Source organism: Cetorhinus maximus, chromosome 3, assembly GCF_964194155.1.
Source record: "Cetorhinus maximus chromosome 3, sCetMax3.hap1.1, whole genome shotgun sequence".
Taxonomy (NCBI): Eukaryota; Metazoa; Chordata; class Chondrichthyes; order Lamniformes; family Cetorhinidae; genus Cetorhinus; species Cetorhinus maximus.
In genome coordinates this window covers 183,183,657-183,210,239 of record NC_135881.1, presented here as the reverse complement: position 1 = coordinate 183,210,239, position 26,583 = coordinate 183,183,657, and the positions used below count along the sequence as shown (strand labels likewise).

Sequence of the window (26,583 nt, the reverse complement as noted above, 5' to 3'; positions counted from 1 at the left end):
TTGCTTTTGTTACATGGTTACAGTGATATGCTGGGAGGAGCAGAGATCACATCACAAGCTTGAGAAACCTGAATTGCAGGCCTTTTCGAGTGCCTGAGATTTTCTTCCTGCTGCCACATAAAGTTATGATCACACATGTTTGTGTTAAGTACAAACTGTATTACAGTGTAATACTTCCTACATTGGCTGGTGTATCATGTCTGTTTGTGGAGGAATTTTGGTATTGTCATCCTTCAACATTTTCCACTTATGAGCTACTTGGGTATAGATTGTTTTTAAAGTTATCTCCCAGACCCGCAACATGATTTTTATGGCCTTTGTTCATTTTGCCTATTGCATTTTGAACTAAAAAATGTGACGGCCCAGACAGTAAATAATTCCAGCTGAAGCCTGGAACAAACAGCTGAAGCTGAAGCAACAGCACCTCTGGTTCAGAATTCCAATGTACACAAATGCAAAAACACAGAGGCTTGAAGGACCAGTCACACTGACCAATATTTCTTGCATCCAGTAACTTTAAAGAGACATAGGTATTGGAAGCAGGTTGCATGTCTGCCTCTGCAGATGGGGAATGGTGGAGTGGAGATTTAAGTTGGGGTGGAGAATGATAATTCATAGCAAATCAGTTTTATTTTTATTTTGAACCTTCCACGGTGTTGAAAATAGCAAACACATGCATAAAACCTGGTAATAGAAGTCTCTTGCTGAGAGCCGATGTAACCTTGATTATACTTAGAATTTTCTAAAGTCCTTCTGGTCGCAAAATGTCTTATTCCATGCAGAAGTCCAGGGATTCCTTGCCACAGCTAACTACAGTGCCATATATAATAAAAGAAAATAATGCACTCATTAAATATTAGGTTCCCTACCTTTTGACACATAATTATTTTAGCATATAATATTTATAATAAACTTAAGGTTTGAGGTTATGTTACCCACACTGGATCTGGGCAGCTTATAGACCATGACTGTGTTGTAACTTTGTCCAAATCTAATGAATTTTGCAACTTAGTAATACATAGAGCAGATGTGTGACATTTTATTTTGTCCTGCTCTGTATATAGCATGTACAGTATTAATAGAACATGAATGATCATAATTTAATTCAGATGAACTGAAAGATACTTCAAGGTGACCGGGTGTTACTTTAACTTCCCAACAAGACTATACCAGTTTATTGCGCTTAAATTAACATTTGGGACTTCCTTTTTGACATTTATTTGTGATTAATAGTTAAGGCTGGGACTAGGTGTCCTGGAGTATGTTAAGGTTGTTGTCTGACTGTTTGAACAATGGAGGGTGCAAACCCAAGTTAAACTGGCATTGTTTCTTAGTCCAGGTAAAGTGAAGCTCATGCATGTACAGAACTACTCCACAGCATCTGCATCCAGTTTAAATTTTAATACTCAAGGATTTGAGCACAAAAATCAAGGCTGACACGCCAACTGTCTCACTGCCTTTCGGATGAGAAGTTAAATTGCCTGCTCAGGTGGATGTAAAAGATTCCCAAAGCACTATTTCGAAGAAATAAAGGAGAGTTACCTGCAGTGTCCTGGCCAGTATTTATCCCTCAATCAGTATCACAAAAAACAGATTATCTGGTCATTATCACATTGTTGTTTGTGGGAACTTGCTATGTGTAGTTTGGCTGCCATGTTTCTTACAATACAACAGTGAGTACGCTTCAAAAATACTCCATTGGCTGTAAAGCACTTTGAGACGTTCGATGATTGTGAAAAGAGCTGTATAAATAGAAGCCTGTTTTTTTACTAGAGATCTGACTGCCCTATGTGCTCTCATTAAATTCCGAGATACTCCACTGGGTAGCTAGTCCTTGAATTTCGTATTGAATGAGGTGCTGTTATTACTATAGCTAGTGTGAAGCTGAAGTGGTGTGAGACTACTTCCTGCTGGTGATCTCATGCCGCTTCTCTAACCCCGACTATGGCATCGTTGCACTTTAAATTGCTCAACACGTGTACTGAGAACTGCTTTGCATTAAGGTTGTAAGTTATGCGTGACTTACATGCACATTCACCAGAACTTCATAGCTACACTTTCCTTCATATCTGTACAAAGAGAAAATCAATCATGTTTTGAAGAATGTTTGATTTTGTTATTGTAGTGTTTTAACTGTTAAAACCATTTTATGACTAGCACAGGTAGTGTTTTAATCAGTGCAAATCATAGACCAAGAAAATAAAATGGGTGAACTATTTGACCTGGTAAAGAAAGAGAATTTGAGCAATATTTGTTAATTTGGAATATAGATGTACAGGTTTGATTATGAATAAACGTGTTGCAATGATACAAAGTATAAAAAGAAAGATTTGCTTTTATCTAGCGTTTTCACAACCAACAGGCGTTAACAACCAATGAGTACTTTTTAACACAGTAATCACTGTTGTAATGTAGGAAATGCAGCAGGTAGTTTGTGCACAGGAAACTCCCACAAACAGCAACATGATAAAGACAGATCTGTTTTTGTGATGTTTATTGAGGGATAAATATTGGCCAGGACACTGGGGAATGCTTCCCTGCTCCTCTTCAAAATAGTGTCACAGGATCTTTTACGTCCACGTGAGGGGTCAGACAGGGCTTCTGTTTAATCTCATCCAAAATACATCACCTCCAAACTGCAGCACTCCTACAGTACTTGCATTGGAGTGTCAGCCAAGACTACTGTACTCAAGTCCTGGCATGGGTTCTTGAACCCACAACTTTCTCTACTAGGACAAGAGTGCTACCAGTTGAGCCATGGCTGACAAAGTCAGAACTTTTCTTAGCAATAATATTCTTACAGCTATAATATAAGGCATGTAGACTGCACAACTGTTGGTTTAACCAAAGTTAATTCCCCCTCTTCCCCCTTGGTATTTAACCCTTTCTGGGGCACTGAGGTGATTTGCAGCATCGCAACTGAGATTAAGTAAATCAATACATTGGGAATTGAGTCTGGCACCATGTAGCCTGGGAATTTCATATCACCAAGTGATTTACTCTGTTTTGGAAGTGCTCAAACCCTTTATGATACTTTGAGCTGAGTTTATGGCAGTGCTAACTATGTACTCCATATGTGTGCAAAGTTACAAGGTTTGGCAATGATGCCGGATTGCAGCTCTTAAGCAATGGTATTTCCATAACTTGAGATAAATGGTATGAGTTATAAGTTGACAGACTGCTTCTCTGCAAAGGATTCTAATAAATGGGCATGGTCGTGGCAGAAATGCGTTTTGACTTCTGCTTTGCGTTGCTAGGTGCAAACAATGAGGGGCTGACACCCAAGATGATCTCCAATGATTTTTCAATCGAAAACCATCAGTTCAGGGCAGACAAGTTACTTAGAGCCCCTCGAGGTGTGAGACCAACCTACAAATAACTGGCTGCTGTTCTCTTTCCTCTTGGGCAAACCCTCGGGATCAAGGGTGACTTCGCTCCAGTTCGATGGGCCCTGAGATGGCTGATAAGTCCAATGTGCGATCTGCAGACTCTGCCACATGCGGGGCGGGCAGTGCTTGAAGGGTCGGATAGGTGAGGTGTTTGGGGGTTTGTGTGCTCTCTCTAACACCTCAGCTTCACCCTTGTGTGTCCTCTCGAAGTCTTTGTTCGGTGCATTCCTGAATGAGCCTCCTCCATTTTGGTCAGCCACAAGCCAAGATCTCCCATGAGTCAGTGGAGAGGGGTAGTGAGTTGAAGAGGTTTAGGGAGGGAATTCCAGGGCATAGGCAGCTGAAGGCACAAACATCAGTGATTAAAATTGGAGATGCACACCAGAGGCCAGCATTAGAGGAGCATGGGTATCTTAAGAGGGCTTTAGGACTGGAGATGATTACAGAGATAGGGGGAACCAGGCCTTAGAGGGATTTGAAGATGTGATCTGCTGCATTGTTGACTTGACACCTGTACCAAAAGTAATTGCTAGAAAATCTTGTGTCACAAGTAAGTGAGCTATAGACCATGGAATTTGAGTTAAACAATAATCAAGTCATAAATCAGGCCCAGCTTCACTCATTTTTTACAATAGAAGGTTTCCGTGAACCTTACTGTTACGAACAGCTGAGAGAGGCAAACTGAACTCCTTTATTTTTCTCACCATCTGTCCATAAGCAGAGATGTTTTCATTTTTGAAATAGGCTGTGGTGTGTTTCCCCAAACCCTCTGTCCGTGAAGTCAATTTTAAAGTGACTCGCAGCAGACTCTCTTTAGAGTTAAATTAGAAGTATTGTTTATTCATACATTCAAATCCAGTGGATGGTGGTCGCAGCTACACACACCCACAAACGCACATGCACACGAGAAGGAAATAGGAAATAAGAGTTTTACGGCTAAAAGTAACTTTTTAAAAAAAATCAAAGATATAGATATTATTTCAAATGAATGTCAGAGTCCAGTGAGGGTTCCTTCATGAAGTTAAGGTTCAGTTAGCTGAAAGCAGGAATTGCAGAATTCCTTTAAAGTTGGTGATGATACAGCAAGATGAGATTGGTACGCAGACACTTGAGCCACTCCACAGGCAATGGCAGGAATCTAGAAGATTGGGCTTCAAGGAGGTTTAGACTTGAGGCAGGCTTTGTTGTCAGCTTGGAGCCCTGCTTTGGTGTTGACAGGCTGGGTGTTAAGCAGCAGATACCCTGAGTCCAGGAGTGTAACATTAAAACTTTTCAAAAGCCAATGACCTTTAGGTCACGTGGTGTTGCCCATTGATGAGTCAGTTTCTGGTTAACAATTGGTTTCTATGTCTCTGGTCAAAATCCATTGTTCACCTTAGGAGATAGATGGTGGTTATTCGCACCTCTGCAGGTATAATGGGTTTCAATGGCCCCCTCTTTATTGTAAGCCTGCACTGGGGAGACAAACTGCCAGTTGCCCTTGTTTTGTTGATTGTAATGGGTTTACAAAGTGATAGGTGTGAGATTCCACATGGCTGAGGGTTGAACTTTTCTCCTGTAATTACTGTTGGAAGTTTCCAGAACTGTAATTACTGTTGGAAGTTTCCAGAACTGTAATTACTGTTGGAAGTTTCTAGAACTGTAGCCAACTTGAAGATCATGTGACCCGTAGCAGCCATGTTCTTTGGTCCAGCAAAGCCCATTTTTAAATAAGCGGAAAGTAAGGTTTGATTTAAACAGTTTATGATCTCTCTCATGTATTATGGACATGACACTTACTTTGTAAAGATATTTTTAAAACTAACTAAACCACCAGAATATCATTGCAATTGTTAGATTTTCTATGCCCACATAGAAAGATCCACATTTTCCATCAATAATAAAGATTATAGTTTTGCCTGTTAGCCTCAAATTTATTTACAATTGCCACAGGTATTCTTTTGTCCTCAAGATCAATCAGTTGAGTAAAATCCATGATATCACAGACAAAATGATCTGTTTAAAGGAGTGAATTCGATGGGCCAGTTATTTTTTCTATATTTTCTGATGATTTGTAGAATACGCTAGGCTGTGTTTTACAATTCCCTGTTCCCTGGACTTGTTTTGAAATTGGTAAAATTGAAAAAACATTCTCCCATTGATTGTGCTTAATTGCTGTTTTGTTATTAAAGAAACAGAGTCCACTGTTTAGTTGATTTTCACCTGAGAAGAGCTGAAATTGAGCACTTGATTTATGATTAAAATGTGTTATCATTTGGTTAGACTTCTGTGTATTTCTTAGAAAAGATTTCTTCTCATCTTCATGCATCGTGACTGGCAGAGATTGTGAAAATTTACTTCCACGCTTATTTATGGCAGTATTGTTTCCAATCAGCCATGGTGAATTGCATGAAATTGACCGGAGTAACTCGCCTATCAAGTCCTTATTTATTATTTTATGTGGGGAAGCACATGATTTTGAGACTTTTCACCTGAGGAATTGTTGACAGTGAGTTTATATTACACCACTTGATGTAGCACGTTGAAATGACTGTGCCGTTGAAATAACAAAAACTGCTGTAGTTAGGAAGCACCTTCAAAGCAATAAAACATCATATGGTGCTTCAAGGTATGTTATCAAATAAAAATTGATACCGAGCCACATGAGATAGAAACATAGAAAATAGGGGCAGGAGTAGGTCATTTGGGCCTTTGAGCCTGCTCCACCATTCAATATGATCATGGCTGATCCTCTATCTCAATGCTGTACACCTGCGCTCTCCCCATACCCCTTAATGCCTTGAGAGTCCAGAAATCTATCTATTTCCTTAAGTATATTCAGTGACTTGGCCTCCACAGCCTTCTGTGGTAAAGAATTCCATTGGTTCACCACCCTCTAGCGAAGAAGTTCCTCCTCATCTCAGTCCTAAATAAGAGTGTGACCCCTTGTTCTACACCCGCCCCCCCCCCTCCAGCCAGAGGAAATATCATCCCTGCATCCAGTCAGTCCATCCCTGTCAGAGTTTTATATGTTACAATGAGATGATCTCTCATTCTTCTAAACTCCAGTGAATACAGGCTTAGTCGCCCCAATCTCTCCTCATATGACAACCCTGCCATCCCAGGAATCAAACTGGTGAACCTTTGTTATGCTCTATGGCACGTATATCCTTTCTTAGGTAAGGAGACCAAAACTGTGCACATTATTCCAGGTGTGGTCCCACCAAGGCCCTGCACAGTTGCAGTACAACATCCTTGCTCCTGTACTCAAGTCCTCTTGCAATGAAGGCCAACATACCATTTGACTTCTTAATTGCTTGCTGCACCTGCATGCTTACTTTCAGTGATTGGTATACAAGGACACCCAGATTCCTTTGTACATCAACATTTCCCAATCCATCACCATTTAAATAACACTCTGCCATTCTGTTTTTCCTACCAAAGTGAATAACTTCACACTTATCCACGTTACACTGCATATGCCATGTATTTGCCCACTCACTCAACCTATCTAAATTGCCTTGAAGTCTCTTAACACCCTCCTCATCACTCACATTCCCACCAAGTTTCATGTCGTCAGCAAACTTGGAAATATTACGTTTGGTTCCCTCATTCAAATCATTGATATATATTGTGAATAGCTGGGGCCCAAGCACTGATCCCTGCAGTACCCAACTAGTCATCACCTGCCACTCCAAAAAGACCCATTTATTCCTACTCTGTTTCCTGTCTGCTAACCAATTCTCAATCCATGCAAATATATTACCCCCAATCCCATGTGCTTTAATTTTACACAATAATCTCTTATGTGGGACTTTATCAAAAGCTTTCTGAAAACCCAAATACATCACATCCATTGGTTCTCCCTTATCTATTCTGCTAGTTACATCTTCAAAGAAACTCCAGTAGGTTTGTCAAACATGATTTCCCTTTCATAAATCTATGTTGACTTTGTCTAATCCCGTTGATATTTTCTAAGTGTCCTGTTATCATGTACTTTATTATAGACTCTAGCATTTTCCCTACCACATTTAAGGCCACTTTAGATTCCAAACTATTTTGCCTTCCCAAGTAAGACTGCAGGTGAAATGTTTGTTGTGAAGGAGGGTAGTGGATCCAGAAAATGTAAAAGCCCTAGACGTTTGAAGCTCTCTGCCTTATACCTCATCGTAAGGATGGTAACACCTTGAGTTATATTTGTTATTAATCTCTCAGCCAAATTGCTGTAACTTAAGATAGTACAAAATTTGCTGAAAACTGTTAATAGAAATGTATAATCTCTTCTGAAATATAGTATTGCAACGAGGAGTCATTTACAATCAATCTATGGATCTAAAGCAACTGGCATAAGGAACTTCCTAAAAGTTAAGTAGATGCAGCAGACGTGAAATGCTACGTTAAATGTTCCTAGTTCAGACTTGCATCTTAGTCACCAGTGTACATAACTGTTATCTACAAATGTTAATCCATTGGAGTTACTACTGGCTTTCACTTGTAAGCTGTGATACTTCAAAGAGAATGGTTCCAGTAGATAATAAGGTTTATTTGTGTGCTGTGTTTCGATGTAACCCTTTTCTGTTGAAGGAACGTGCTTTGAGTTGTAATGAGGGGTGTTGGAAGATCATGTGGAAACTGGGAGGTCAGAGTGAGTGTAAAACAAATGTGAACGTGGCTAAGTTTTCAGTTATGTTGGATGTCAATGATTAACTCCATATTAATCTTTCACAGGAACTGTGAGTTCTAATAATGTACAACTTTACTGGGTCTTGTTAAAATTTTTCAGTGTCTTAACATTGAACATTGGTCAACAGGAATGTTTAAAAAAGGAAAATAGTAAGTGAGTACTTTCTTGGCGCCAACCCCTCCCCCTGAAACCCTTAATTTATTTTTCTTTCTCTTCACCAATGCCACATACTTTCATTCAGCAAATGATGAGCCTGGAGTCCTGTTCCTGGCCATCTGCCTGTATACCACCAAAGCTACCTATCAGTAAGTATGTGGGAGTGTCCAGAGTCAGCATTGGTCTTTTTTTCTCCTCTATTTTCCCCACACCCCAGAAAAGGAGGAATACTTGGAATCCCTTCATAACAGCAACTTAAAGATCGAATGTTTATCACATGCAAAATTATACTTGCAGACCTGGGTCCTGTTACTTCAAGGGGTGGGGGGGGCGGTGGGGCTGCGAGGGAGCGGTGTTCAGGGTTTCTTCATAACTCCTTTTGACTGGACAAGCACAGTCTGGTATATCTGCTTGAAGTGAATGTTCCAGAATATATTCTGGAAGGCTTTGAACATATGAGTAAGTTGATTTTTCTGGATTTTTTTTCTTTGTGAATTTTTACAAGGACAGCATAGGGGAGTTTGTGTAAGTTGCTACTGTCTTCTCCAGTATGCATAAATTGTATTCAATTACTTTGACTACTGAGATCTCCAGTTTATACCAGTTGTAGCCAAAGCGATAGAGAAGCAAAATTTGCAGACAAATTATTTTTTAAAATGCAGGAACTACACCCTAGTGAGAGGGACTTCAATTATTCTCATATGGACTGCAATAGTAGTAGTCTTTATTACCGTCTCTAGCCCAATGAGGAAGGGAGCAGTGCTGGATCTAACTCTGGGGAATGAAGTGGGGCAAGTGGTGCATATTTCAGTGGATGAGCGTTTGGGAAACAGTGAACATAACATCAGGTTTAGAATATGGGAATAATTATGGGAAAGACATGGTTCAATCAAGTGTAAATATACTCAACTGGAGGATGGGTAACTTCAGTGAGTTGAAAAGGGATCTGGTCCAAGTGGATTGGAATAAAAAAATTAGTGGACAAAACAGTAATTGGTCAATGGGAGGCCTACAAAGTGGAGATGATTCAAGTACAGAGCATACACATTCTCATGAAGGGAAAAGGTGGGCATCTAAAGTTAGAGCTCCCTGGATGAATAGACATAAAATGATACAGAAAAAGGAGGCTTATGACCATGTAAGATTCATAATATAGTAGAGAAGCAAGCTGAAAATAGAGGTGATCAAAAAAGGTAATGAGGGGATAGGAGAGAGTATGAGAATAGATTAGCTGCTCAGATAAAATTAAACCCAAAAGTCTTTTAAAGACATATCAATTGTAAAGGAGTAGGATGTGGCTGATAAGGGCCCAAAAAGAGAACCACCTTGTGGAGGCAGAGGAAAATGCCTGAGTTACTAAATGAGTACTTTGATAGCCTCCTTGTTTCTAGTGGATGCAGATGCAATGTTAAAGAAGGAGACAGTAGTGATATTGAATGGAATAAAAATAGAGATGTACTTAAAAAGTTGGCAGTCTCAAAGTAGGAAAGTCATCTGGTGCGGAGGGGATGCATCCCAGGTTACTGAGGGAAAATTGTAGAGGCTCTGGGCACAATCTTCCATTCCTCCTTGGGTATGGGGGCAGTGGTGGGGAACTGGAGTATTGCAAATGTTAAACCTCTGTTTTTAAGAAGAAGAGGAAGGGGATAAACCCAGCAGCTACAAGCCAGTCAGCCAAGCTTCACAGGGCAGTGAGGGAGATCTCAGAGACAAGAATGCAAGACAAATTGAATTAACATTTGCAAAAGCATGGGCTAATAAATGAAAGTCAGCATGGATTTGTTAAAAGCGTATCATGTTTGACTAACTTGATTTACTTTTTTAATGAAGTAATGAAGAGGGTTGATGAGGGTAGTACATTTGATGTTGTGCATATGGACTTTTAAAAGGTGTTTGACAAAGTACCGCCTAATAGACTTTTTAGCAAAATTACAATCCATGGAGTTAAATGGTCAGTGGTAGCACAGGCCAAAAATTGGCTATGGGTGAGAAAGCAGAAAGTAGTGGTGAATGGCTATTTTTCAGGTTGGAAGGAAGTGTACGGTAGCGTGCACCAGGTGTTTTTATTCACACTCACTGAGAGGCAATATGAACTAAATGGCACAGTTTTAGTTTAAGTGCAGGAACAGAAAGACCTGGAGGTTTATGTACACAAATCTTTGAAGGTGGAAGGACAGGTTGAGAAGGCTGGTCTTGGGGGTGAGGGGGTGGGTGCAGAATATAGGATCTTTGACTTTATTAATAGAGGGATAGAGTACCAAAGCAAGGAAGCGAGCTAAATCTTTTATAAGATGCAGGCCTCATCTGGAGTATTGTGCTTAATGATGGGCACCGTACTTTTTAGGGAGGATGCCAAGGCCTTGAAACGAGTGCATAAGAACATAAGTCAGAGCAGGAGTAGGCCATTCGACCCCTCAAGTCTGCCCTGCCATCAATAAAATCATGGTTGATCTGCCCCAGGCCTCAACTCCTCTTTCGAGCCAGCTCCTCATAGCCGTCAACTCCCTGATATTTCAAAAACCTACCTACCTCATCTTTAAACACTTTGTGACCCAGCCTCCACAACTCTTTGGGGTAGAGAATCCCAGACATTCACTACCCTCTGAAAGAGGAAATTCTTTCGTATCTCAGTTTTAAATGAGTGTCCCCTTATTCTGTAACTATGTCCCCTAGTTCGAGATTCCCTCGCTAATGGAAACATCATCTAAACATCTACCCTATCAAGCCCCCTCAGAATCTTGTATGTTTCAATAAGATCACCCCTCATTCTTCTAAACTCTAAAGAATAAAAGCCTAACCTGTTTAGCTGTTCTTGACAAGTCAACCCCTTTATCCCAGGAATCTGCCTCCAATGCCAGTATATCCTTTCTTAAATATGGGGACCAAAACTGTACACAGTACTCCAGGTGCGGCCTTACCAACACTTTGTACAGTTGTAGCAAGACTTCCCTATTTTTAAGCTCCAACCCCCTAGCAGTACAGGCCAAAATTCTATTTTCCTTCTTAATTACTTGCTGCACTTGCATGCTAACTTTGTTTCATACACAAGAACACCCAGATTCCTCTGTGCTTTTCAAAATGTCCTATTTCTTCCTTAATAATGGACTCTAGCATTTCCCAATGACAGATATTAGGCTGACTGGCCTATAGTTTCCTGCTTTTTGTCTGTCTCCCTCCTTGAACAGGGTCATCATATTAGCGGTTTTCCAATCTGCTGGGACCCTCCCGGAATCCAATGAGTTCTGGAATACTTCGCCCAATGCCCGCACTATCTCTTCAGCCACTCCCTTTAAAAACCATTGGTTGCAGGCCAACAGGTCCTGGCGACTTGCCTGCCTTTAGCCCCATTGGTTTGTCAAATACTTTGTCCCTCGTGGTAGAGACCGTTACAAGATCTTTCCACCCATTAGCTCCTTGCTTATCTGATATTTTTGGGATGTTTATAGTGACCTCCACTGTGAAGACCGATGCAAAATATTGGTTTAAATTATCTGCCATTTCCCTGTTCCCTGTTATCAATTCTCCAGTCGCATCCTCCAAGGGTCCCAAGCTCACTTTAGCCACTCTCTTTTTATATACCCATAGAAGCTCTTGCTGTTTGTTTTTATATTTCTTGCCAATTTACTTTCGCAATCAATTTTCTCCCTCTCTATTAGTCATCCACTGCTGTTTCCTAAAAAAAAATCCCAATCCTCTGGCCTGCCATTAATTTTTGCCACTTTGTATGCCTTAGTTTGGGTTCAGTAGAATGATGTCAGGGATTAGGGAATTCATTTATGTGGAGAGAATAGCAAGCTGGGTTTGTCATCCTCAGAACAGGGAAAGCTAAAAGAAGATTTAGTAAGTGATGTTCAAAGCCATGGAGGATTTTGATAGTGGATGAAAATCTATTTCCAGTGGCAGGAGGCTGTGCAACCAGAGGACTCAGATGTAAAGTGGTTGGCAAAAGAGCCAGACGTGGTATTAGGAAACTTTTTTTTACGATCTGGAATGAACTGGATGAAAGGAAGCAGATTAAATAGCAATGTTCAAAAGAGAATTGGGTAAAAGAGTTCAAGGGTGTTATGTACTGTATGTCTTGTTTAGCTTGCCATACTTTGCAAGCCAGTGCATTATGGGATTGCAGAATCTATTTTGTTTGTTAGTTCGGTTGCTGGAGTAAAATCAAAGGGAAGCTGCAATGTTCCATCATCTCCCTGCCTACTTGTGTATTGATTAACCTTTGAAAAGTTATCAGCAGTACCAGTATTAAAATGTAACAAAGGGGAAAAATATACAGGGCTATCAAGAAAGAGTAGGGGAGTGGGATCAATTGGATAGCTTTTTTAAGGAACTGGCACAAGCACCAGGGGATAAATTACCTTTGCACTATATCATTGAGTGCTGGACTGTTGGAGATGACATCTTTTGGACGGAACGCTAAACTGAGGCCCTGTCTGCCCTCTGAGTTAGACATAAAAGATCCTTTGGCACTATTTCAGAGAATAGCACTGGAGTTATTCTTGATATTATGGTCAATATTCATCCCTCAACCAACATTATAATAAAACATATTATCTGGCCATTGCTGTTTGTGGAAGTTTATGAGCAAGTTGGCTGCCATGTTATCTACATTACAACAGTAATGTAGACGTCTACACTTCAAAAAGTCCTTCATTGGCTGTAAAGCACTTTGAGATGACCAGTAGTCATGAAAAGTACTATATAAATACATTTATTTCTATAATTTTGTTTCTATAATTGCCTTGTGATTTTCCCTATGTTGGGGATGTTTTATTTAGATTTGTACCTGGAAAATTACTTGTGCACTCTTCATTGCTTTAAGAGACAGATTTTGATGCCAGTGTGTTTTCCCACAGAGGCCATGCACTCTTTGTAGGTCTGTGAATGACCCAGAACTGTTACCCCTGTTATTTTGTGGAACCATTTGCCTTGCCTGTGTTCAAAATCTGTCCTGTTTATCCTGCAGGACAAACTTGAGAGCATAACATGCAGCAACTGCATATATGCAAAATGGGCTTTGTAACTTTCTGCTTCAATCCAAGGGCTTTCTATGATAGCTGGTGGTCTTTACATCTGGAAGGTTGTGCATTGCCTCTTCTAAGCATTGCCATTGGAGAGTTCGAGATAATTCAAACATTTAACCAGCCCTCTGAAGACTATATAAGATCACTTATCTTTCTTCTGAAATCAATACTTTTATGAAACTCTATGTGCAGTGCTCTGTGTTTAAAAAATATTTTTTTTTTTTTGGCAAGTTAAGTCACTTGACTTCTGTGTATAAATTAAAATTTTGCTTTATGTGAAAGATTCTATTAAAAATATTAAATTATTTAAGAATCCCTTAAGTATCCAGATATTTTTCTGGAATTGGGAAAGGAGATGGGGCAATGCTATGTTGCACATAGCATACTCTTTTTCACCCAAGTTTGAACTCCAGCCAGGCAGATGCTGATAGTCTCCCTTTTGTTTTAAATGGATATGGTCCCTGGAAGTCATGCTAGTCATGGAAGTACTGAGTTTAAACATATTAGCATGTCACTGCATCTTTACACAGTCGATAGATGCTATTGAGTACTGCAAAAATCGCAACCAGTACACTCACCTAGTGGTGTCATGTTCATTTTTGGAGTACTGTAACGTAATGACTTAAGTGCTGTATGCTATTTCCTGCAATAAGCTTAGTACTGACTAAATGTACTGTCATTGCAACAGGTGTTATTTGTACTTTCAGAAGTATTGCATCTGGAAAAACAGCATAATAATTGGAAACTTATTTTTACACAGTGCCAAACTTAGCAGATTAGGTATTGTTTGAAATAAAATTATAAATGATAGAAACTGAATGGCACCGTAAGTTATTCACAAACTATACATCTCAGGTCTAGGTAAAGAGAAAGAAAGACTTCGGGTGGAATTTTACGCCAGCAGGATTTTACGGTCCCACCAGAGTCAATGGACTTTCGAATGGTTCGCCGCATTTTACTGCCCTGCCCCCGCCACGACGGGGTCATAAAATTCCGCCCTTGAATTTGTATAGTGCCTTTCATAGCCACCAAATGCCCTAAAGCACTAATGAAGCATTTTTGAAGTGTAGTCACTGTAATGCAGGAAAATACAGCTGATATCACTTTGTCACCATGAAGTAAGGTTTTGTAGACAGGAAGTACCTGCAGACGTAAGATTTTTCATATTTGGATATAACAACAAATAATGTCCGTACAGTACATAACATAAGAACTAGGAGCAAAAGTAGGCAATTCAGCCCCTCGAGCCTGCCCCGCCATTCAATACAATCATGGCTGATCTCATTTCAGCCTCAACCCCAATTTCCCACCCTCTCCCCATAACCTTTCAACCTGTTACTAATTAAAAATCTGTATCTCCTCAAATTTATTCAGCGTCCCGGCATCCAGTGTACTCTGCGGTAGTGAATTTATTAGATTCACGACCCTTTGAGAAAAGTAATTTCTCCTCATCTCTGATTTAAATCTACCACCCCTTAGCCTAAAACTATGGCCTCTCGTTCTAGAATGCCCCACAAGGGGAAACATCCGCTCCACATCTACTTTGTCTATCCACTTTAATACCTTATATACCTCGATTAGATCTCCTCTCATCCTTCTAAACTCTAGCCAGTTTAGACCTAAACAGCTCAATCTTTCTTCATAAAGCAAGCCGCGCATCTCTGGAATTAATCTAGTAAACTTGCTTTGAACTGCCTCCAATGCAACTACATCCTTCCTCAAGTAAGGGGACCAAAACTGTGCCCAGTACTCCAGGTGTGGACTCACCAATGCCTTGTACAGTTGCAGCAACACTTCCCTATTTTTATACTCTATTCCCTTAGCAATAAATGCCAAAATTCCATTTGCCTTCCTTATTACCTGCTGTACCTGCATACTAGCTTTCAGCGATTCATGCACGAGGACACCCAGATCCCCCTGCATTGATGCATTCTGAAGTTTCTCTCCATTTAAATAATAAGTCAGTAACTGAACAGATGCAGAAATCTGAATTACCTGGAAAAACTCAGCAGGTCTGGCAGCATTGGCAGAGAAGAAGAGTTGACGTTTTGAGTCCTCATGACCCTTCAGCAGAACTGAGTAAAGTTAGGAGAGGGGTGAAATATAAGCTGGTTTAAGGTGGGGGGTGGGGTGGGGGGAGAGAAGTTTGGGGGGGGCGGTGGTAGTAGGGACAAGCAAGACTTGTCCCTACTACCACCGCCCCCCCCAACTTCTCTCCCCCCACCCCACCCCCCACCTTAAACCAGCTTATATTTCACCCCTCTCCTAACTTTACTCAGTTCTGCTGAAGGGTCATGAGGACTCGAAACGTCAACTCTTTTCTTCTCCGCAGATGCTGCCAGACCTGCTGAGTTTTTCCAGGTAATTCTGTTTTTGTTTTGGATTTCCAGCATCCGCAGTAGTTTTTTGTTTTTATATAGATGCAGAAATCTGGTTATAGGCTTGCGACATCCAAGTTGCAAAATGGATTTTTTAATCATACAAAGCCAACAATACAAAACCATTTTACATTTAAATTTTACATTTGTATTTTCCTTCAGTATTCTGAAACCTCATCTGAAATTCTGTCTTCCATAAGCAAAACTAAAATCAATAAATTTTTAGAATGTATTTATATATTCTGTGTAGTCTTGTTTTGTCCTGCTGACTTCTGGCTGTGATTTTGGGAAGGGTGATTACTGCAAATATTGATAGGAGTTTCCTTTGTAACAGCAAAATTTAAATCCAGTAATTGAAGCTTTTGGTAGTAGCTTTGAAGAAGCCACGTTAATTGTTTTGAAGTAACATGAGAGAAACTAATTTGTGATCTAGCAGTGAATTGTGTATTGGGCTACAGCTGTGCTGTCACTTCTGTGGCTTGCAATGTGATTTGTTGTGCATTGATCAACTACAGTGATCAGATTACTTCCTGACTCAGTGATGTAATATCCTGTCCAGCATGAAGCCATCTGATCACTTGAGATGACATGTGGCATGTAAATGCAGTGTGGTGTGAAACTGTGTTCCAAAAGTACCCAGTTTGTCCAAGGCACTTTGTATTACTATAGAGTCTCCATAAGAGTCATGTCGTTCTGGTGTCTTGAGAAAGTGAACACAGTCTTCCGTTTTCCTAACATTTCAAAAGTTATCACAAACAAATGGAGCTCTGCGCTAACCTGTTTACTGACTATCAGTGCAATTGGCATACAGCAGCCCAAAGTAATACTTGCTTGTTACCAACTGCGCATCATAATCAGACCAATAGTGCAGCAGTATGGCTATAGGCTTACACATCTGAAATGAGCACTGTGTTGCATAGGTAGCATTTAGAAAGCTGTGCTTTTTTTTGTTTCTTACTGGTTATATACAATCTCAGTTGGTCCACATATCGCTTTGTTTCACAGCGACCTCAGGCCAGTGTCGCACAGAGCTGGGGTGCATGAGAGCAAGTTGATTTGTCAAGAGTCTTTGACCCTGTTTTTCTTTTTTTCCCATTCCTAAGAAGGGAAATTGCAACCTCCTACCAACCAACGAAAGACCAGAAGCACCAAAGAGGGTGGGGTGGAGGGAGGAGCTGTGGAAGCGGTTTTGTTACAAATCTGCAGCAAGCCTTTTTAAGTTTCTTGTATTGCTGCTTGAGTCATTCTAAATATAAATGAAGCTGAGTGTTCCATTAAAACTGCAATTGTTTTTTCCCTGCTCTAAGCATGTATACACATGAATGGCACTTGGGAATCTTCAGTATTTATTTGCTGGTTGACACATTCTTAGCTTGAACTTTCAGAATAAGCGCCAAACTGAACGGCTTAATTTGTAAGCTAAGTGAACTAAGAGTTTGCTAAAACTTAAATACCAAAACGCCATTTTTCTTCTCCCTCACAACAGATATATGCCGGGTATGTCGGTCAGAAGGGACACCAGACAAACCACTTTACCATCCTTGTGTGTGCACTGGCAGTATCAAGTTTATACATCAAGAGTGGTAGGTTGGATCAGATTAATATACTGTGCAGTAGTCTTTTACCTTTGTGCAAAATACTATTTTATGAAGTGGTATAATTAACATGACAATGAGGAAAGGCAATTTTCTGCCAACATTAGCTTTCCTCAAAATCGTCTCACATAAATTAGTATCTCAGTTATGTTGTGCTGAATAACTTTTAAATATGATGATTAAAGCTAATTAATTTTCTTTGCAATGAAGATGGGAAATTAAAGCAGGAACATTGGAATAGCTCCATATAAATTCTAAAGTGATTAAAAAGAATTTTATTTGGTATATCTAATGAGTGAAGCATTTAAGTAATTGACAGCTACATTAGATAGAAAAATGAAAACTGTAAATATTGGAAATGTAAAATTAAAAAATGAAAGTGGGCATGTATAGCAGCTCTTTCAGCACCTGAAAAGATAAATTAATTAGATTATTTATCAACTAAATATTCGAGCTGCTGCTGATCTGGACTCCACCCCCTAGAAGAACGATACAGCACAGAAAAGTCTTTCAACCTACCGTCCCTGTACCACTCTTTGGTAGAGCTATCCAATAAGTTACACACCCCCAAAGGATCAGGTACCAGCGAGAAAACTCCATTGGCCGGTAGTTAATATCTACCCCAAGATCTCTAACAATGTAGCACTCCCTCGTACTGCATTGAAGCATTAGTGTAGAGTATGTGCTCAAGTCTGGAGAGAGGCATGAACCTAAAAAATTCTAGCCTGAGCAAAAGTCCTATCAACTGAGACAAGCTGAGAACTAAGATAGTTAAAGACTAGTCACCAAACCAGTGTAAAAGAAATCAACAGTGCCTTGATGGATGGGGTACTTGGATCTTTTAAAGTTTATCAGTATATGCAGCAGTTAACAATACAAGGTGCAACTGTTGCAAATCAACCATATTTGTACGTGGTTAAGCTTTTGTTTACGCATGATAATAAGCGAATTTATTGTGTACAATATGAAGATACATCGATGAGCAAAAAGTAAGACAAACATCATTAAACTGTGCAATGTGGGAATAATGCTCCCAGTGAACTTTTATAGTGTGACAGAAACTGTCTTGAAAATATTTGAAACCTTTTTGCAAAAACAAAAAATGAACAATATTTGTCCATATTTGACAGTACTAATATTTTTCACTTCTTTTCCAGTTTAGTTCAGTGGCTCAAACACAGCAGAAAAGAATACTGTGAACTATGCAAACACAGATTTGCTTTCACACCAAGTAAGTAACTAATGTTGCTATAGGCAATTTTGTGTACTTGTCAATTCATTTGTTTTGGTGGCGTTCCATTTAATAACATGGTTGAGATTGAGAACTTGGCAAAGTAGATGATCAAATCTGTATTGCACTGCTCTGTGCTGGTTGTCAGGGCACCATTTGGAATGTTGTGCAGCATTTGGAGTTCATTTTTGTAGATAGAATAATGTGCTTACATATTAAATAGTTGGAGGAAAGCATCTTACTTTGGGTTAACAACTTTCACACTTCAAGTTAAGGTTGATTTGGTCAACCTATCGTTGATGAGAGACTGAGTGCTTATTGATGTCCCTAGTTCCAGCAATGGAAACTGTTAACTGATGAGACTATCTCAATTTAGATACAATGAACAGGAAGTATATGGACGCCACAGATCATCTGAACATGGAAAAGATTATATACTCTTGATTCCTTCTATCCTATCTTGGTTTTATTTTTATCATTTGCACCTGCACTCCTGATAAATGTGCACTTGTTTTATATTGGAATCTTGAAGTTGTTTATAAGTTTTCCTAGTGAAACTAAAATTGATTGAAAGTTGCTAGAATTGCCCGGTGTAGAGTTAGAAGCTTATGACAGCTCTTAATTCTCTGATGAATATAGTGCAAGGAATGATGCTTAATAAATGCATCAGTGCATGTAATGCAGAAATGGATTAAAATATCCAACAGGATTTAGATCTTAGCAACGATAGCACTTCTTGTATGTGTACATAATTTTCAAGTATTTTAAACTGTGTTCCTTGTTTACTCCTTTAACTTTCTTTTTCGGAATGTCTATTTTTAATAAAGTGCTGGACTTCATGATTACTTTGCTTCTACAAGTGATCTAGTAATTGTGTGATTTAATAATTATAATAGCTTTTAAACCCTGGCACCATATGTAATTGTAGTTTAAAATACGTGCTGTGGAACCGGAATAGAATGCAACACTGCTTGAGAGACTGTAGTTAAAAGTAAACAATTAAGGAGAGGAAAACCATCAGACTTTTTTTTATTGCTTTATAATCTTTCAGTATCAAATTCAAATAAAGGAATTATCAAGATGCACAATATATTGGTGCATTGTTAGGAAATAGAGACAGTTTAAGTAAGTTATATTTGTATTTGTGGGTGTTAGGAATGAATTTTTAGCTTTAAAGTTTAAGTTTGATTTGCATTTCTGTATCTGTGTTAAGAAAGGTCAAATTGTGTTTTTTTCACTTTAAAAAGGTGCCTGCATTTCTAATTAGGGTTTTCACGACTGTAAGCTAAGGTAAACAAACAAGAGTGGAAGAATTGGGCTGTTGCTTAGTAACAGGGGTCCAGAGAGGCAGGTCTCTCCCACAGAGAGAGAGAGACAGAAAAGTTAGAAACAGCAGTTTTGTTTTGGAAGCTGTTCGACTGCAGTTGGTTTTGAAAGTAGCTGCCAGGAGAGACTGGAGCAAAGGGGGCAGATAGCCCCAAATTAAAGAAAAGACCCCAAATTCCAGGTGAGACAGAAACCAGAGAGAGTCCCAAGCAGACTTGCTAGTCAAAGAAAGTTCAGGAACCTGGAAAAGGTCCTCGTAAGTGAAGTTAAGAGCGAGGGGCAGAGAGAAAGGCTCCAAGCTTCAGATTTACAGAGACAAAAGCCGCAGAAAGCAGATTTAAAGTGAGAACAGCTTGCAAGAGGCAAGGAGGCCCAAGGAGACAACTGAAGGTCTATAACTCTTGGCTATCGGCATGTGGAGCAGTGTGTACTGTTGACGGCTGAGTCAGTGAGAGTGCGTGCGTGGAAGACAGCTTGAATGCATATGGTGACCCAGAAAGGAAGAACACCGGAAGGAGAGTTCGAAACCCTGGAGGGTGAACCCTTGCGGAAGGCGTCTGAGAGAAAGCATCAGTTTGGGGAAAAGATTCCAAGGCAAGGTCTTGGAGAGTGGAGATTGGAAACCCTCGTGTGAAAGACAGTGTGAGAAGCGTCTGTGGGAATTGAGAGATCCATGTTTGAGGTGGCATCTGTCACTTGGTTTCAGAGTGTGTGTCTGGCCACAGGGTCGCCATAGGTTTACGTGGACAGTGCACTTACTGTGGACATTAGAGTATAAGATAACTTTTGTAACTTGTGTTATCCTAACAAATCTATATATATCTGTAAAGGTATAGTTATGGGTGAAGGAGTATTGTAATATAGTTGATCTTTTCTTGTTGAATAAATGTTTTGTTCTTCTGTCAAAAGCTCATTAGCTGACTCCGGTGACTCTGTTCGGTGGCTACTCTCCACGTATCTAAACAAACAAATTAAAAGTTAGGATATATCAAGCTGAGTTCCATTCTGGGATCAGGCTTGTCCAGGGGTAACCTCAGCTAGGACCATAACTGCATTAACATGCTGTACCAGAGGATTGGACCTGGTTCTCTCTTGAAGTTTCCAGACATGTGAATCTTTGTGGTTTTCTGTGATGTTCGGGCAGTATATGGTGGAACTTGGGCAGTTCCATGCAGGGAGTTGAGGGGAAAATTATATGTAACCACCCTGGATTGCACCTCCTTGTGACTGAATCAAGAATTATTGATAGAAGTGTGGGAGCAGGTGAGTATTCTGCTCCCTTGGCAGATGTTATGGAGAAACCCAAGACCTGCAAAAAGGAATTTTCTGATCAGAATGGAGAAGCTTTTTTATGTCAGTGGTGCGCTGACCTTCTGACTTTGTCTCAATAGATTAAGGAGCTCGCATATGGCCATTAGCTTCTGACCCACTGAAACTTGCTGTATGTTACATCAGCTTGGACTTATTATACTTTGACTGACCTTTGTGGCTGAAGCACTGAATAGTACAGAGGGTATTGTAGGCAATGGAATGGAATGTTCTGATCATCCTCATGAGACTCACTGGTCTAGTCCTTAATAATTCAAATCCCAGCAAGGACTAAATGAAATACTGCAACAGAACAGCCTTGGTGTTGTGCACCATTGGACTGTCAGAATTAGCATGTAGTACATTTTCAATGTCTATTTATCCTTCCCTTCCCCCCTCTTCCTCTATTTCCTGTAGTTAAATTGATATGTTCGTTAGTGGATATGTAAGAATGGCTTACCAGGAAGTTACATGCACTGAGCATGGTGTTGACTTTTTTTGAAGAGGCAGGAAGAATTTGAGAATAAATGGTGTTAACCTAACGCAAGTGGTTAAATATTGTAATAAATGCTGTTGTGGGGGGAGACGGGTGTGTGTGTTATATTTGTTACGTTGCATTGTCGTAGAAGCAAGCATTTTTTGAACGACTAACCTAGATAGGGGATGACTCTTAACACCAGCTTAGCAGAAATAAAACGCCCAGCTTAATTGGCAAGTACATGATACATATTGATGAAAGCATATAATAATTTTACTGCCTACAGAGCTACACATCCTACAGAAGGAGGCAGTGAGGGGCAGAGTCAGGGAGGGAGGCCCATTTTAAATGGAGTTTTTACTGGGGGGAGAAGCCGTGGCCTAGTGCAGTCTGAGGCCTGAGTGTGGGGGCTGGCTGGAAGCCATAAGAAATGGTTGGGGGGATGGATTGACGCTGAGAGTTGCTCTTTCAAGCCACGGAGGGAGGCTCTTCCCTCCACTCCTGACGTACAGAGAGCTGCTCTCTTGGTGCAGCATCTCCAGCTGGGCCCACACTGAGACCTCTTATGGCTGAGGCAGGCCTCGTGTCCCCAGACCGGGCCCCGACCCACACTATCCCTTCACTGACTAAGCTTACCTTCTCTCATAGCATGTCAGAATGGCTTTGGGTCGTTTAAACTTTTTGGAATATGGTAGCTAGTGCCATAAGAATGGGCCATGGCTTGGTTTCCCCCAATGCTGCTACACCACGAGGGAAGGACTCCAGGAATGGGTATGCTCCACATTTCTCAGGAGACCCAGTTCAGAAGTCTGGGTGAGAAACGTGGACCTCCGGTGCAAGGTAAGTAAATAGGAGGGGAGTGGCAATCCAATGGTGATTGCCACTTCTCAGCAGATTCAGCCAGTTGTGTCCTGATCAGAGACTTCTGTTATGCTGATGATGCTCTGTCACCTACAAGGGAACTTGGGTATAAAGACTCATGGACCGTCTCTCCCATGCCTGAAATTTTTCCCCCTGACTACAAACATCAAGAAAACCAGGGTCATGGAACAAGGTGTTGCATCTCCGCCCCGATCACACTAAACACGAAGTGGTTGGCAAATTCTGCTACCTCAGGTCCAAGCTGACAGACAGTCTGCCTCTTGATGCAGAACCTGATCTACACATAAGGAAAGCAGCTATCGCCTTTGGCCCACTCACAAAACATGCATGGAATGACATGAAGTTGACTGTGGGCTCAAGCTCATGGTTTATAAGGCCTGTGTTCTCAGCACCTTGTATAGCTGTGAGACGTGGGCGACTTAAAGCTATCAAGAAAATAAGCTCAAGAATTTTCAGTCTGGCTGTCTACGGCATATTATGGGTGTATCCTGGCAGGACAAAATCACAAATGCGGCAATCTGCTCTCCAAAGGCAGAGCTCCCGAGTTTGTTTGCACTCATCAGAGGCAGTTTTGTTGGCTTGGGCATGTCTGCAGGATGGAAGACGGTCACATACCCAAGGACTTTCTGTATGGTGAGGTAGCTGGAGCCAGATGACCAGTAGGATGTCCAAAGCTTCACTCAAGGCTGTTTGCAAGCATGACATGAAGGCCTAGACATTGACTACCACACCTGAGAGTCACTAGCTAACGACAGAGAAAAACGGCAATGCCTGTTGTGGGCTGGCATGCGCCACCACAATGGCTTGGCAACAGACACCAACAGCAAAACCAACATCCCACAATGACACCTGGTAGTTTCATGTGCAGCACTTGTGGCACAACCTGCCTCAAGGATTGGCCTCTTCAAATGTCAGCAAAGGTGCACCATATGAAGGCACCCCATCTGAAATGGTTTGTTTGCTGTGTGTCCATCTTTCGTAGATGGAAGGTTGCCGATGACTACAGTGCTACAAGAAAATTTGGTCATTGAACAAAGCACTGTGAAGAAGGATAGAAATTACTGTGCTATATGTGCTATACTGGCTAAATGGAAAGTGTATTCTTGAGAACATAACTTAAGAAATAGGAGTAGGCCATCCAGCCCTTTGAGCCTGCTCCACATTTCCATAAAGCCATGGATGATCTTCAGCCACAACTCCATTTTCCCATGCTTTCCCCATATCCTTTGATTCCCTTAGTATCCAAAAAAATCTATCAATTTGTGTCTTGAATATGCTCAATGCCTAAGCATTCTCAGTGCTCTGGATTGGAGAATTCCAAAGATTTACAACCCTCGCTGCATCTCAGTCCTAAATCCCTTAGTCTGAGACTCTTAATTCCTATTTTTGGACTCCCCAGCCAGGAGAAACATCCTCCCAGCATCTACCCTGTCAATCCCCATAAATACTTCTTACGTTTCAATGAGATAACCACCTCTCATTCTTTTAAACTCTAGCGAATATTGGTCTAATCCACTCAACCTTTTCTCACAGGATAATCCCCTCACCCCAGCAATCAGTCTTGAAGTTTCTTTGCACTTCCTCTAAGACAAGTATATCCTTCCTTAGGTAAGGAAACCAGAACTATACACAGTGCCCAGTGTGGTCTCACCAAGGCCCTTTTTAATTATTGTTAGACTTATTTACTCTTGTACTTGTAATAAAGGCTAAAATACCATTTGCTTTCTCAGTTGCTTACTGTACCTGCATATTAAATTTTTGTGATTTGTGCACAAGGTCACCCAGGTCCACCTGAATACCAACATTTCTAGTCTCTTGCCATTGTAAAAATGTTCTACTTTTCCACTTTTCTTACCACTTCTCCACATTATATTTAATCTGCCGTTGTTTTTACCCACCAACTTAACCTATGTCCCTTTGAAGCTTCTTTGCATACTCCTGCAAGCTTGATTTCACACCCAAACTTTGTATTGTCAGCAAACTTGTATTGTCAGCAAACTTGGATGCGTTAAACTTGGTCCCTTCATCTGAGTCATTGATCTAGTTTGTTAATAGCTGAGGCCCAAACACTAGTACCCACTAGTTATCAGCAATCCGAAGGTGACTTGTTTATTTTTTTCTGTTTTCTGTCCATTAACCAATTTTCAGTATATGCTAATATATTAACCCTAATCCCATGAACCCTAATTTTATATAACAACATTGAATGTGGCACCTTATTGAATGCTTTTTGAAAATCCAAATGAACTACATCCACTGATTCCTGGTTATCTGCCCTTCTAGCCACAAGCTTAAAAAATCTATAATGGATTTCTCAAACACTATATCCCATTCATAAATATGTGTTGGGCTCCCCAATTATATTATGGTTCTCTAAGTGCATTGTTACCAGATACCAAATAATAGATTTTAGCATTTCTCTACTACTGATGTCAGGCTAATTGGCCTATTGATCCCTATTTTCTTTCTCCCTCCTTATTACCTTTCGGCCATCTGGGTCCTTGTCAGCATCTGGGGAATTCTAGAAGATCAAAAGCAATGCAGCAACTTTTTCTCTAGCCACCTCTTTTAAAACACTAGCATCTAAGCCATCAGGTACAGAGGATTTGTGGACTTTCTCTCCCATCAATTTCTCTAGTACTATTTCCTTATTAATATTAATGTCCCTAGATTCCTTATTTTCGCTAAATCTTTGGTTTCCCTGATATTTCTATTTTTACATGAAGGTAAATGCAACGTATTTGCTTAATGTCTCTGCCGTTTTCTTATTCCCTGTTACAATTTCTTCTCTCTCTGCCTCTGAAGGACCCACACTTACTTTCTCTAATTTCTTTCCTTTATTTACACAAGTTTTTACAATCTTTGTCTTTTGCTAGCTTACACTCGCCCCATTTATCTTGCTTTGTCATTTTCTTGATTTCTAAAAATTCTCCCAATCTTCAGACCTACTCTTTTCAGCAGCATTGTAAACTTCCTCCTTTAATCGAAAGCTATTTTTAACTTCTGCTGTTGGCCACAGGTGAATCACTTTTCCCATGAGTTATTTTTATTCCTTAAGGGAATGCGTATTCATTGCGAATTACAAATTCATTCTTTAAATTCAAGTTCCCCAATTCACCCCTCTTGTCCACGTGGTTTGCTTTGTTCAGATTAAACACCATATTTTCGTGCTTAAGTTAATCACTCTTTACTAAATATAAAAGTCAGTATTTTATGATCACTCTTCCCCAGAGGCTCTTTTACTGCAAAGTTATTATTTAATTCTCATTGCATTATACTAGATCTAAAATAGTCTATTCCATATTTGGTATCTTGACGGATTGATCTAAAAAATTAGCTTGAAAGAATGCCATCAACTCATTCTCCACACTTATTCTGCAAATTTGGTTTGCCTAATCTGTATGAAGACTAAAGACCCCATGATCACTGTCATACCGTACATGCGTCTCTAAATTCCTCCATAACATAAAAAATAGGAACAGGAGTAGACATGTGGCCTATCGAGCCATTTAGTACAATCATGGCTGACCTTCAGGCATCAACTCCACTCCCCACCCTCTCCCCAGATCCCTTGTTTCCCTAACAGACCAAAAATTGATCTATCTCGGCTTAAATACATTTAACATTGGAGCATCCGCAAACTTCTGAGTAGGGAATTCCAAATATTTACAACCCTTTGAGTGAAGAAATTTCTCCTCGTCTCAGTCCTAAATAGTCATTCCCTTATCCTGATACTGTGCCTCTGCTTCTGTGTTCTAGATTCCCCAGGCAAAGGAAACAACCTCTGTCTACTTGCCAAGCCCCTTCAAAATCTTGTATGCTCCAATGAGATCATTTCTCAATCTCCCAAACTCCAGAGAATATAGACCAATTTCCTCAGCCTCTCATCATAGGACAACCCTGTCATCCCAGGAACAAATCTAATGAACCTTCGCTGTTCCAACTCCAAAGCAAGTATATCCTTCCTTGAGTGTGGAGACCAAAATGACACACACTACTCCAAGTATAGTCTCATCAAAGCCCTGTACAATGTGGCAAAATTTCTTATTCTTGTATTCCAAACCCCTTGTAATAAAGGTCAACGTATCATTTGCCTCCCTAGTTGCTTACCGTACCTGCATGCAGTGTTCCATACAAGTATGTACTGTGT

At 40.3% G+C, this 26,583-nt stretch overlaps 1 protein-coding gene across 2 annotated transcripts in view; it reads left to right on the top strand.

Moving 5' to 3' along the window:
* The window catches only part of marchf6 (membrane-associated ring finger (C3HC4) 6), a 79,339-nt gene that overhangs the window by 1,231 nt on the left and 51,525 nt on the right, over nucleotides 1–26,583 (top strand). For both annotated transcript variants that reach the window (XM_078539368.1, XM_078539367.1), the window contains exons 2-3: nucleotides 17,100–17,196; nucleotides 18,366–18,439. In XM_078539368.1, the coding sequence (XP_078395494.1) occupies nucleotides 17,100–17,196; nucleotides 18,366–18,439 (171 nt within the window). The remainder of the gene's footprint in view (nucleotides 1–17,099; nucleotides 17,197–18,365; nucleotides 18,440–26,583) is intronic.